We start from the raw sequence: 14,605 nt of genomic DNA, 5'->3' as shown, positions 1-14,605 counted from the left end.
GCGAGTCCATATCCTGGACTCGACGAGTCCATCAGTATGAATGGAACCCTAAATCCCCAGGTTTTGCACCTTATTTAGACCATGTTATGAGCCCCAACCTCGTCCCCTTCACCCTCAGAGCATCATTTAGCAAACCCTAACCTTTCCTTGAGCATTTTGAGCACTTATTGTGTGAATCTTGAAGTGTTGGGAGAGAAGAAGGAAGCTAGATCCAAGGGAGTAGAAGGAGATCCAAGATTGTGCATCTATTACAGAGTTACTGAGGTAAAAATCGGAATCCCTCTGTTTCTATATTTGATTCTCCATTTTTGAATCACATTTAGACAATTTAATCTATTCCTTAGCTTATTTATGGTAGGGAGATCACATTGGGGTGATTGGCCTTCGGGTCTAGTCATATTTCAGTCCCTAAGTCGTGGATCTAACACCCTTATGGAGCCTTTTTGCTTGAAAGCCCTACATCTATTCCTTTAAGTGTCTTTTTACCCTTTAAATCCCTTTTCATGCATATGTACACGTAAAGTTGGAAACTTTACATGGTAGCTAAGCTTTATGAACCCAGATTTATAAGTTGAATGCATCAGATTTGAGCAGAATCATCGTAGTAGTGTTGCATGCAACCAACTCGACGAGTTGTTCTTTAGACTCGGCGAGTCGGGTCGCGAGTCCCCGATTCCTTCCCTTTTTATGTGTCATGCTGGGTGGAACCAGTGAGTTATAGGTGGACTCAGTGAGTCGGAGATAGAACTTATTCATAGAGGGACTCGGCGAGTCAATGCCCTGACTCGGCGAGTCCAAGGCAATCTTCATATCTTAAGAACAGTCTCAAACAGTTGTTCATACAACTCGGCGAGTCACAGCCAGAGTGTTCATGTGTTGAAGGAGGACTCGATGAGTTGTTCATACAACTCGTCAAGTCGGATGCAGATTGACTGAGTGTTAGTATCGAAGAGGAACTCGTCGAGTCTATGCCAAACTCGACGAGTAGTAGCGAGCAGAAGCAAGAAAGTGAGAGTAAGGACTCGATGAGTCAGGTCAACTGTATGTTGACTTTGACCAATAGGTTGACTTTGAGCAGGGGTAAAATAGTCATTTTACCCTCAGTGTAGTTATCAGTGATTGATTTAGCGTAATTATGGAAATTGTAGTCGGGGAGGTACCGGAGCAGCAACAGACAGTTTCCCGAGTAGTTCATTCAGCAGCCAGATTACGAGGTGAGTTTCCTTCTAGTAAGAACGGGTCTACGGCGACAATGCCCGCCTGTTTAGTTAGCAGTAGTTTTGGACTTCGGTCCGATGCAGTAGTTAGTATGTCTGATGCCTTCGTGGCTCAGATAGGATTTATGTGTTAAGTGTCCCGGGCTACGGCCCGATGCAGTATATACAGTATATGTGTTTATGCTAGTTGATATGTTTATGCTATGCTATGTTCAGTCAGTTCCGGACTTCGGTCCAATGCAGTTTCCGGACATCGGTCCGATGCAAGGGTCAAGGCCCCAGACAGTTCCGGACTCTGGTCCGATGTAGTTAGTTCCGGACTTTGGTCCGATGCAGTCAGTTCCAGACTTCGGTCCGATGCAGTTTCCGGACTTCGGTCCGATGCAGTGGGCAAGGCCCAGTGTGTGATTTATATGTATTGTATGGTATGTGGTAGTTTGGGGGAGCTCACTAAGCTTCGTGCTTACAATTTCAGTTTTAGTTTCAGGTACTTTCGCAAGTAAAGGGAAGAGCTCGGGATGATGACATTGCACACACCACAGCTTCAGTTTTTGTCCTGGGAGTTTGTTTTGATTCTTAGTCTAATTTGATACAGTTGTTTCACGACATTTTATTATGATTTGAGATATTTGACGTATGGTTTTATGATATGAAGTTCAGTATATTATTTTTTATTATTATTAAAACAAAAATTTTTGGGTCGTATTTTTGGATGTTACAAGTTGGTATCAGAGCCTTGGTTCGAGGGATTCGGATACACTCCTAGGTGCGTCTGAACTCAAACTAAGGAAATGGTAAATGGTTTTAAAAGAAAGACATTTTTGAAAAAGAACTTAGAAAGAAGAGAGTTTTGTTAAAAGAGAAAAGGGTGTGGTGCATGCGATCAGCCGAGCTCAAGTAAGTACTCCTAAATTACCCATACAAGTTTATATTATGATTATTTGTTTCAGTTTCAGTAAAACATCATGCTAGTATAGGACTAAGGATCTAGGAGGATGCCTTATGTGCCTGCTTTATGTATTTCAGCTTTATGAGAATTGCATGCTAGTATTGAGTAGACAGCAGTAGGATAGCCTGTTTAGGTTATGCCTGATAGCATGAGCTTAGCATTGTATGTTAGTACAACTTCTCATTATGAGGATAGAATTGCTTGAGTAGTTTTTCATGTCCGAATGCTGTTTGCTTTGTGCTTTGTGGGACTCTGAGTGATGGGAGTTAGCCATTGGGTGAATACGCCACATCACATGTGTGCATGGTTGAATAATCTCAGAGTGTTGGACTTGGCCCTGCTGCGCAGCTCTTGTTTGAGTCTAACCGTTGTGGGGACGAGTCTTTTACTCGAAGGATTATTTGAGCCTCGCCACATGTGATGGTATTCAGGTAATGGTTAATTGGTATTACAAGGAGGCCTTCAGCAGCTGAGGACTGGTTAAGTTGAGTCAGAGATTTTCCCTAGGGCAAGCCTAGGATGAGAGTAGTAGAGATCAGTAGCAGTAGTAGCGGCTTAGTGGAGTCAAGGCAGTTCTTGAGGAAAGCACGGATAGATGTGGAAGGTAGTAGGGGCCCATACTACTGGAAGCAGAGGATCCGTACTTGAATCAAGGAAGACTGAGATGAGACCGGAAGGCCTGTAGTAGTAGTGATCCCTCGAGATATATCAGTGTTTCTGACATTTATCGTAATGTGTTTTTCAGAATGGTGGTTTTGCGCCCTAGACCAGCAAGCGGCAGTTCAGGTGTTGGAGAGGGATCAGGATCAGGCTCGGGAGCCAAGCTTCTAGATGAGTAGACCAGGGAGTTTCTCACCTCAGAGATTATTCGCATCATACTTGAGCAGACTCCTGTGATTTTCGGTTCGATCAAGGAGGGTGTCCTAGAGCTGATGTATGAGAGGTTGGGCACTTTTCGTGCCAAGGTGGCGGCCATGATGGGGTTGCACACGCTTACATTCAAGGAGTTTCGGGTATGTGGAGCTCCAGATTATCACGGGGCACAGGACCCCATAGCGAGTACCAGATGGTTGGCATATGTGGCCAACGCTTTTCGCACGAGCAGGTGTCCCGAGGAGGACAAGGTTAGATTGGTGTCCTGTCTTTTGAAGGACAGGGCACGGGATTGGTAAGAGGAGGTCGGACATGTCATTGGAGATGACGCAGCATTGGATGCCATGACCTGGGCTGACTTTACTACCAGGTTCAGAGCTGAGTTCGCACCGGTTATCGAGGTGCAGCAGTTAGCGAGGGAGTTTCAGGACCTCACCCAGACTACAAAGACAGTGGCGGAGATTACCGCCAAGTTCAGGGAGAGGGCACTTCTCGTTCCTCAGTATGCAGAAGATGAGGAAATGAAGAAGGCCCGCTATCATGAGATGTTGCGGAGTGATATCCGCCAGTTTGTGAGCCGGTCCAGCTGTAAAACGCTGGATGACATGATTTCCAGGGCTCGAGAGAGAGAGATTGACCTTGAGATGGAAAAGAAGAGGAAGCCGGAGGCAGCTCCAGGTACAGGGGGTTCGGGAAAAAAGCCCAAGGTTTCAGATCATAGATCCAGAAGTCAGCAGAGCCACGGTCGGTGTGGCAAGTGTGGGAGATTGCATGATGGGGCGTGCAAGGCAGGGAGTGTCGGTTGCTACAAGTGCGGCCGGACTGGGCATATGAGCAGAGATTGTACAACCACTACCACCGCCATTGCGGCGTCAGATCTGATTTGCTTTCAGTGCAATCAGAGGGGACATAAAAAGTCCCAGTGTCCGAGTTTAGCAGCTGCAGGGAAGGTGTTAGCACCTGCGCCTGCTACTTTGAGGATTACAGATGGTCGTCAGGGCCGAGTTGATACGCCGGTGGCGAAGAGTAGGGCTTTTCAGCTGACAGCAAAGGAGGCGCGAACGACTCCTGACGTGGTGATGGGTACGTATTTATCCCTTATCTCTGCATTTATTATTGATTGTTTCTTATGGTTATATGTTTTGTATAGGGTCGTTCTCAGTGAACGGCATTTCAGCTACAGTATTGTTTGATTCGGGGGCTACCCGATCATTCGTCTCTCTTGCGCTTAGTAAGAGGTTTAGCAGAGCTCCAGGGGAGCTAGATTGTCCACTCGAGGTCGAGATAGCAGATGACAAGACCGTTAGGGTTGCGAGAGTGCACAGAGGATGTTCCCTACGGTTATTCGATGAGTAGTTTTCGGTGGACTTGGTCCTTATTCCCCTACGAGGGAATAAGGTCATAGTAGGCATGGATTGGATGAGCCCCAATGGGGCAGTGATAGATTGTGAGCTGTAGTTAGTGAGGGTTCGCACTCCCAGTGGGGGAGAGTTAGTGATTCAGGGCGAGAGGCCACAACGCGGACCAGTTCTGTGTTCAGCAGCGAGAGCGAGGCGTTATTTTCAGCAGGGTTGTGTCGGTTATGTTGCCTATGTTTTAGATGCCCAGAAGAAGGGCAAGACGACAGTTGATGATGTTCCGGTAGTGCGAGACTACCCGGATGTATTTCCATAGGATTTGCCTGGAATACCTCCTGAGAGATAGGTCGAGTTCGGGATTGACTTAATCCCTGGTGCGGCTCCGATAGCCAAGGCACCGTATCGGTTGGCTCCGCCAAAGATGCATGAGTTATCTACGCAGCTGCAAGAGCTGCTAGACAAGGGTTTTATCAGGCCGAGCAGTTTGCCCTAGGGTGCACCGATTTTGTTTGTGAAGAAAAAGGACGGGTCGCACCGTATGTGTATAGACTACTAGGAGCTGAATAAGGTAACGGTGAAGAACCGTTACCCACTTCTGAGGATAGATGATTTGTTTGATCAGCTGCAGGGAGTGTCTTGGTTTTCCAAGATCGATTTATGCTCCTGGTATCATCAGATGAGAGTCAGAGACGAGGATGTGCAGAAGACTGCTTTCAGGACCAGGTATGGACATTATGAGTTTGTGGTGATGCCATTTGGGCTCACTAACGCCCTAGCCGCGTTCATGGATCTCATGAACCACGTGTGCAGGCTGATGCTGGATCGGTCTGTGATAGTATTCATAGATGATATCTTGGTGTATTCCAAGACTCGGGAGCAGCACGAGGAGCACCTGAGGGAGGTGCTGGAGATTTTGAGGAGGGAGAAACTTTTCGCAAAGTTCTCCAAGTGCGAGTTCTGGTTGCGCGAGGTGCAGTTCCTTGGGCACCTTGTCAACCAGAAGGGTATTTTGGTAGATCCGGCCAAGATAGAGGTCGTGATGCAGTGGGAGGCCCCGAAGTCTCCATCTGAGATTTGGAGCTTCCTAGGTTTGGCAGGGTACTACAGGAGGTTCATTCAGGATTTCTCCAAGATAGCAGTACCGCTCACCTGACTAACCAAGAAGTCGGTGGCGTTTCGTTGGGGGCCTGAGCAGCAGGCAACATTTGAGACCCTCAGACAGATATTGTGCGAGGCACCGATTCTTACCCTGCCAGAGGGAATAGAAGATTTTGTAGTCTACTGTGATGCCTCGATCACAGGTATGGGAGCAATGCTGATGCAGCGAGGCCGTGTGATAGCTTACGCCTCGAGACAGTTGAAGCCTTACAAGGCTAAGTATCCTACACATGACTTAGAGCTAGGGGCAGTGGTGTTTGCCCTCAAGATTTGGAGACATTACCTCTACGGCGTCCGATGTACCATTTACACGGATCACAAGAGCTTGAGGTACCTCATGGATCAGCCGAATCTGAACATGAGGCAGAGGCGATGGTTAGATGTGGAAGGATTACGACTGTGAGATCCTTTATCACCCAGGGAAGGCCACCGTAGTGGCTGACGCCCTGAGCTGCAAGGAAGCAGCGGCCCCGATCAGAGATATTTGTTTGAGGATGACAGTGATTACTCCATTATTGGAGCAAATCAAAGAGGCGCAGGCCGAGGGCCTCAAGGAGGAAAGGTAGAAGTGTGAGAGGATTGTGGGCCGAGTAGCTTCTTTTGACTACGACAGCCGAGGATTGTTTATCCTTCACGGGAGAGTATGGATACCGTACTAGTGCGGAGTACGGCAGGTGTTGATGGACGAGGCCCATAAGTCTCGATTTTCCATCCATCCAGGGGCAACGAAGATGTATAGGGATCTTCGACCCGACTATTGGTGGCCCTGCATGAGGCAGGATGTCGCCTGGTATGTGGAAAGATGCATGACCTGCAGGAAGGTTAAGGCGGAGCACCAGAGGCCTCACGGCAAGATGCAGCCGTTGGACATTCCAGTGTGGAAATGGGAGGATATCACTATGGATTTTATCACTAAGCTTCCCACGACCACACGTGGAGTGGATTCGATTTGGGTTATAGTGGATTGGTTGACGAAGAGTGCTCATTTTATACCGATCCAGGAGAGCATATCGGCTGAGAAGCTAGCCGATATATATATATATATATATATATATATATATATATATATATATATATATGTGTGTGTGTGTGTGTGTGTGTGTGTGCGAGAGGTTGTGGCACGACATGGAGTGCCGGTATCAGTGGTGTCAAACACAAATGTCCGTTTTACTTCCAGATTCTGGAAGCGGTTTCACGACGAGATGGGTACTCGTCTCCATTTCAACACCGCTTTCCACCTTCATACGGACGGGCAGAGCGAGAGGATGATTCAGACTCTTGAGGACATGCTCCGGGCATGTGTCCTAGATTTCGGTGGTAGTTAGGATACATATCTTCCATTAGCGGAATTTTCGTATAACAACAGTTATCATGCGAGTATTGACCGCCCTCCCTTAGAGATGTTTTATGGGAGGAAGTGCAGGACCCCGATTTGTTGGGGCGAGGTCAGTCAACGCGTCATTGGGAGCACCGAGCTGGTGCTCAAGACGACATAGTTGATCCAACAGGTTCGTAGTAGACTGCAGACTGCGCAGAGTAGGCAGAAGAGTTACGCCGACAGGAGGCGCTCAGACTTGGAGTTTCAGGTGGGCGATATGGTCCTTCTGAAGGTATCACCCTGGAAGGGTATCATCAGGTTTCGGAAGAGGGGCAAGCTGGGCCCCAAGTTTATCGGTCCTTTTAGGGTTTCGCCCCGGGTGGGTCGGGTCCCTTATCGGTTGGATCTTCCGGCGGAGCTTAGCCAGATCCAGAACACTTTCCATGTGTTCCCAGTTGTGGAAGTGTTTGGTGGATGATTCAACAGTTGTAACCTTAGGGGACATTCAGGTTGATGGCAGCCTGAATTATATTGAGAGACCGGTTGCGATCTTGGATCGAAAGACGAAGACCTTGAGGAACAAGGTGGTTCAGTTGGTAAAGGTGTAGTGGCAGCACCGGAAGGGATCTGAGTGGACGTGGGAGGCAGAGGAGGAGATGAGGGAGCACTACCCAGAGTTGTTCCCAGATGCAATAGCAGCAAACTTCGAGGACGAAGTCTGAGACAAGTGGGGGAGAGTTGTAACGCCCCGATTCTGGTATGTTATTTAATATTATTATTTATTCAAGTTTCAAGAGGAACTTGACGAGTCAGTAGCCCGACTCTTCAAGTAGAGACGGGATTTCAAGCACATTTAAGTTGGCGACTCGGCGAGTCCATATCCTGGACTCGGTGAGTCCATCAGTCTGAATGAAACCCTAAATCCCCGGGTTTTGCACCCTATTTAGACCATGTTATGAGCCCCAACCTCGTCCCCTTCACTCTCAGAGCATCATTTAGCAACCCCTAACCTTTCCTTGAGCATTTTGAGCACTTATTATGTGAATCTTGAAGTTTTGGGAGAGAAGAAGGAAGCTAGATCCAAGGGAGTAGAAGGAGATCCAAGATTGTGCATCTATTACAGAGTTACTGAGGTAAAAATCGGATTCCCTCTGTTTCTATGTTTGATTCTCTATTTTTGAATCACATTTAGAAAATTTAATCTATTCCTTAGCTTATTTATGGTAGAGAGATCACATTGGGGTGATTGGCCTTCGGGTCTAGTCATGTTTCAGTCCCTAAGTCGTGGATCTAACACCCTTATGGAGCCTTTTGCTTGAAATCCCTACATCTATTCCTTTAAGTGTCTTTTTAGCCTTTAAATCCTTTTTCATGCATATGTACACGTAAAGTTGGAAACTTTACATGGTAACTAAGCTTTATGAACCCAGATCTATAAGTTATATGCATCAGATTTGAGCAGAATCATCGTAGTAGTGTTGCATGCAAACGACTCGACGAGTTGTTCTTTAGACTCGGCGAGTCGGGTCGCGAGTCCCCGATTCCTTCCCCTTTTATGTGTCATGCCGGGTGGAACCAGTGAGTTATGGGTGGACTCAGTGAGTTGGAGATAGAACTTATTCATAGAGGGACTCGGCGAGTCAATGCCCTGACTCGGCGAGTCCAAGGCAATCTTCATATCTCAAGAACAGACTCAAACAGTTGTTCATACAACTCGGCGAGTCACAGCCAGAGTGTTCATGTGTTGAAGGAGGACTCGACGAGTTGTTCATACAACTCGGCGAGTCGGATGCAGATTGACTGCGTGTTAGTATCGAAGAGGAACTCGTCGAGTCTATGCCAAACTCGACGAGTAGTAGCGAGCAGAAGCAAGAAAGTGAGAGTAAGGACTCGACGAGTTGGTGACCCAACTCGATGAGTCAGGTCAACTGTATGTTGACTTTGACCAATAGGTTGACTTTGAGCAGGGGTAAAATAGTCATTTTACCCTCAGTGTAGTTATCAGTGATTGATTTAGCGTAATTATGGAAATTGTAGTCGGGGAGGTACCGGAGCAGCAACAGACAGTTTCCCGAGTAGTTCATTCAGCAGCCAGATTACGAGGTGAGTTTCCTTCTAGTAAGAATGGGTCTACGGCCACAATGCCCGCCTGTTTAGTTAGCAGTAGTTTCGGACTTCGGTCCGATGCAGTAGTTAGTATGTCTGATGCCTTCATGGCTCAGATAGGATTTATGTGTTAAGTGTTCCGGGCTACGGCCCGATGCAGTATACAGTATATGTGTTTATGCTATTTGATATGTTTATGCTATGCTATTTTCAGTCAGTTTCGGTCCGATGCAGGGGTCAAGGCCCCAGTCAGTTCCGGACTCCGGTCCGATGCAGTTAGTTCTGGACTTTGGTCCGATGCAGTTTCCGGACTTCGGTCCGATGGAGTCAGTTCCTGACTTCGATCCGATGCAGTTTTCGGACTTCGGTCCGATGCAGTAGGCAAGGCCCAGTGTGTGTTTTATATGCATTGTATGGTATGTGGTAGTTTGGGGGAGCTCACTAAGCTTCGTGCTTACAGTTTTAGTTTTGGTTTCAGGTACTTCCGCAAGTAAAGGGAAGAGCTCGGAATGATGTCATCGTACACACCACAACTTCAGTTTTTGTCCTGGGAGTTTGTTTTGATTCTTAGTCTGATTTGATACAGTTGTTTCACGACATTTTATTATGATTTGAGATATTTGACGTATGGTTTTATGATATGACGTTCAGTATATGATTTTTTATTATTATTAAAACAAAAAATTTTGGGTCGTATTTTTGGATGTTACATAACCTATATTGTTTTTTTCTTTAGATACTATCATTGATTTATTGACATACACCAGTAAGGAGAAGGAGACTGGTGAAGGTTGATGTAACATCAATAGACCATGAGTTAACGACAATGCATGCGATTAGGTCAAAGGTTAATTCAAAAGGCATATGGTTCTACATCTCGAGCTTAATTATTGGGAGAAATTGGTGTTTGAAGTAATGTTTGAACATCAAATTTTATAATAACAATCATAGTTTGGCGAGATTCATTAGTAGTCTCCACATGTTGTCATGACGAAACCAAAAATATTTTGAGGGTCTTTGAAATTGCATTATAAGCTTGTTAAGTACCAAACGTAGTTTAAGAAATGTTTAAATTAGTTTATATTGTACCGAAAAGTAAAAATTTGATAATTTGTTTATTAACGAGTTATTTTTTTCATTCCGAACAATCAAAATGGTTATTAAGGACACCATAACACAAAAAACCATAATAACAAACTATATTTTATGTAATAAAAAATTCAAATTAACTTATCATGTGAAGCTAATTTAGATAAAAAAAAATCCCAAACATCGTTTAAAAACCGTACTTTGATTTATTGTGTATCATTGCTTGCATTGTAATTAATAAATCTTTGTTATTATAAAGGACTTCTAGTACAAAATGAGTTTGAAGTATATATCACTTGGGTTTTGGGTTTGATTTTTATAAATATTATAGTTTGCTTTCAATCATGATTAGAATTATATTTCTTGATTTGTTATGATATTGTCTAGGTTTTCATTTTTTAAGTTTTCTAAATTTTATTTTTGAATTAACGCGTGAAGGTATAAAAAGTAATTTACCCTATAGAAAAATCGTGACGCGGATGTAACTAATAAAATAGTATAGGGACTGAAAGTGAAAATAGATAAGAAAACAGGGGGTTCGACCGCGGAATTCGTCGTCACAACCGCGGTTTTTGTCTCTCATGGCAGAATCTGCGTTTCCGTCATCCGTGGGTTGTTAAAGTCGTCTCTCTATCTACGCATTCGGGATTTTTGAAGCCGTAATAACTGTCCATGACGGCTGATTTCTTCGATTAGCAGGTTCGATCCTTGATTTTTTATACTCTCAGGTTTACGTTTTTAGGTCTTAGGGTTTTTTTTTCTTCAGATCATTTTTCTCATAGATCAATTAATTTTTTTATAGTAGATGTTTTTGGAGTCCGAAATTGAATACGTTTCGATAATGGATGCTTCATTGCTGTGCTTCTTAGCTGTAAAGCTTGGAGATTCGCGTTACAATTTTGATCCCTCCCATTTTTTTGTTTTAAACTGGGTGATCAATTTGGGTTGTAATCTGTGATACAATAAAGGTTAAGAAATTAAGAAGTGATTAATTATGTCTACTAGAATCAGTGATAGAATGAAATTTCAATTCAAACGAAGACAATGCTCTTGATCCGTTGATCCAACTAAAATTGTAGAATTCCGCTTGAGAATTGCTTTTATGATTTAATACAGAATTCAAGGCAACAGTCTTAGCTGCTCAGATGATATGAATTCTGAAATTGTGTAGTACTTAGTCATGAATTATCTAGGTTAAATTCAGAATTCCAAAATATATTCATCCCATGACTTCTGAAATTGATGATGCTCAATGTTTTTAGTTTCCGTTTTGAGATGACCCACATAAGGTGCAGATTTATAATAATATTCCCAATTTTATCGTCTTTTTTCTTGAAATTTCAGGTGAGACACACACAAGCTCAAGTGTCCAAGAAGGCTAATGCAGATTCATGTTTATATTCAAAAAACCTGAACTCTGCTTTAGCTGAACTTGCTTGATGAGTTGATGTGGTTTTAACTGAAGGATTGATTCACTATATTCCATTAACAAACAGTTCTCAAAGTCATTTCTCCCAGTGATTAGGGTAATATTGGTATAGAAGTGTTGATAAGAAGTGCACCATGGAGATTTTCTGTTGAAATCAAGATAGATTAGGTTGTGTATAGGAATTAGGAACAAACACAATGGGTTCAATACATAAACAAATCTTCATACTCTTTCTCTTTTCACTAGTTCTATATACAACTTCTGCTACATCAGATTCAGAAAACAAGACTACTACTACAGAGAGGCTAATAACTGCTCCATTGAAGGACACCATAGGAAGTGTTATAGATGGAAACAACTTAGGTGAAGTCTTTAACACCATTAACGAAGAACTTGATGGAAAAAAGAGTGGAAACTCAAACTCAAACTCAAACAACAGGGTTTCAGTGACCACTGTTGCTCTGTTTACATTAGCCATGGCTGCTGCTACTGGTTTGGGTGCTTTGCCATTTTTCTTTGTTGAACTTGATGCTCAATGGGCAGGAATATGTAATGGAATGGCTGCAGGAGTTATGTTAGCAGCAAGTTTTGATTTGATACAAGAAGGAAGAGATCATGGTAGTGGTAGTTGGGTTGTCATGGGTATTTTGACAGGTGGCATCTTTATCTGGCTATGTAAACAGGTATGTACTGAATCTATAACCTCATTTAAAACTTATCTTTTGTGGGTATTATTACATTTTTATTATTTTTATAGTTTCTTGAGCATTATGGTGAAGTGAGTATGTTGGACATAAAAGGAGCAGATGCAAATAAGGTTATTCTTGTAATTGGGATCATGACACTTCATTCTTTTGGGGAAGGTTCTGGAGTTGGAGTATCTTTTGCTGGATCAAAAGGTCTTTCTCAGGGTCTTTTGGTAACTTTGGCTATTGCTGTTCATAATATTCCAGAAGGGTTAGCTGTTAGTATGGTTCTTGCATCAAGAGGAGTCTCTCCACAAAATGCTATGTTATGGAGTGTAATTACATCTTTGCCCCAGGTATAATACTAATACCCTATTACCCTTTTCTTTAAATAATTGAAAGTTTCAATCTTTGATATTTTATGTTGATTATATTTTTATTTTGACAGCCTATTGTAGCAGTGCCTTCGTTTATATGTGCTGATGCCTTCAATAAAATGTTGCCATTTTGTACGGGGTTTGCAGCAGGGTGTATGATCTGGATGGTTGTTGCTGAGGTTCTTCCGGATGCATTTAAGGTAATCGGAAGAATGGAATTGGATTCCTTTCAACCTACCATGGAATGGAATCTCAAATTCCAATTCCAATTCCACAAGATTCTTAATGAAAAATATTTGAACGGTTTCTTTCTGTCTTACTTTTATAGGAAGCATCTCCATCTCATGTTGCATCAGCAGCCACTCTTTCAGTTGCCTCCATGGAAGCTCTTGGAGCCATGTTCCAAAATTTCGGCCTCAATTACAAGTAAGTTACTTTTCCTGAATTATTTTGAGTTCAATTTTTTTTTTTTTAATTTCTTCAATTTAAATTTTTTTTAACAAAATTTTCTTAAATGTAGTTCAGAAGGCGCATCCGGCTTCCTAGTCTCCTTACTCTTTGGTCTGGGTCCATTACTAGGCGGCAACATCCTGGTGGCCTTTGCCCTCGCCTTCCACCTCCACCACACCCTCCTCACCGGAATATCCTCCGGCATCGCCTTCCTCCTCGCCACCTGGCGGCCCCTCCAACTTCTCTTCACCTCCAAACTCAACTTCTTCACCCTCGCTTTCCTCCTAGCCACCGGCGCCACCTTCACCCACATCACCACCACCGCCGCCACCAAACTTGCCGCACGGAAAAAAACCTCCGCCAACACCTTACCGGATTCCCGTTATTCCCCCACCTTCACCATCTCCCCAACCACCCTCCAATCAATCCTCTCATGTCTAACCATCGCCCTCCACGCCCTAGTGGAAGGGCTCGCGTTAGGTGTGGCGGCACCAAAAGCGTACGGGTTCGGCCGCCACATGCTCCTCCCCGTTTGTCTCCACGGGTTGACCCGCGGAGCGGCAGTTGCGAGTTGTATATTTGGAGCGACTGATAGTTGGTACGGGGCGTTGGCGGGGTCCGGGTTGATTGGAATTGTGGGCCCGGTTTCGGCGATTGGCGCGATACTTGCGGGGATTGATTATAGCGGTTTGGACCATTTGATGGTGTTCGCGTGTGGTGGTTTGATACCGTGTTTTTTGAGTATGTTTAAAAGGGCGGTGAGGTTGGATCGCCGGAAAAGTATGGCGGGTGTGGTGGCCGGTGTCGGTTTTGCCACCGTTTGTCTTATGTCCACCAAGTTGGTTTGTTTGCATACACCGTATTGTAATTCGGCGCCTGAGGCCGTCAGATAATTGTTTGAATTGTTTGTTCTATCTGGTTAGATGACTGGAACATTACTACTGTGTTCCAGTCATCTAATATCAGATGATGATCATCTGATATTGGTAGCTTATGCTTTTTGAGTACAACATAGAAAAAGGGTTTTATTTTGGGAGCACGGGAAATAGGATATTATTATTTGCTTGTTATGGCGTATGGCTCTTTAAAATCTAATTGGTGGCTCACTAATTCGTAATATTTTTAATGGTTAAGTGTTGGGGTTGTAACATACGACGAATTTTACTAAACTTTATAGAGAAACAGAAATTTTAATCTTATTTTTTGTCGTTTGATATGAATATTGTTGTTAGTTCGTTGCATTTTCAATGATCTTGATTTATTTTATCTTGGTATATAAAAATCTCTTATCAGCATCATTTTGGGTTGTCATGTATTTATTTGAACCGCTGAATTTTATTAAAGAAGACAAAGCAAGGAGATAGAAAGCAAAACAATTACAATGAGATATTATGGATTAAGATTTGTAACCATAAGTCCAAGTAATGTACTAATGCTAACTCTATTGATCTTATTCCTGAACCAATCTGAAGAGGTAATTACAATCTTTTCAAACATATACTACTTCGTGAGATGGTAGACGATTGAATAAACATATTGCTTTTATATAATCCAAAGCAGCCAAATTGTAGTCAAAAGGATCACCTTAAGTGGAA

General features: G+C 43.5%; 1 protein-coding gene across 2 annotated transcripts; it reads left to right on the top strand.

Moving 5' to 3' along the window:
• The first annotated feature begins 10,609 nt into the window (after positions 1–10,609).
• LOC111908302 (putative zinc transporter At3g08650) lies at positions 10,610–14,209 on the top strand. Of its 2 annotated transcripts, none has more exons than XM_052764412.1 (6): positions 10,610–10,767; positions 11,413–12,180; positions 12,255–12,539; positions 12,632–12,760; positions 12,889–12,986; positions 13,086–13,739. In XM_052764412.1, the coding sequence occupies exons 2-6, from the start codon at positions 11,695–11,697 to the stop codon at positions 13,600–13,602; spliced, it is 1,515 nt and encodes a 504-aa protein (XP_052620372.1). In that variant the 5' UTR covers positions 10,610–10,767; positions 11,413–11,694; the 3' UTR covers positions 13,603–13,739. The 2 variants fall into 2 exon arrangements, with proteins under 2 accessions (XP_052620372.1, XP_023759892.2); XM_023904124.2 differs by having other exon boundaries at positions 10,611–10,767; positions 13,081–14,209.
• Positions 14,210–14,605: the final 396 nt, after the last annotated feature.

This window comes from Lactuca sativa, chromosome 1, assembly GCF_002870075.4.
Source record: "Lactuca sativa cultivar Salinas chromosome 1, Lsat_Salinas_v11, whole genome shotgun sequence".
In the NCBI taxonomy this organism is placed as follows: domain Eukaryota; kingdom Viridiplantae; phylum Streptophyta; class Magnoliopsida; order Asterales; family Asteraceae; genus Lactuca; species Lactuca sativa.
This window is presented reverse-complemented; position numbering and strand designations above follow the sequence as displayed.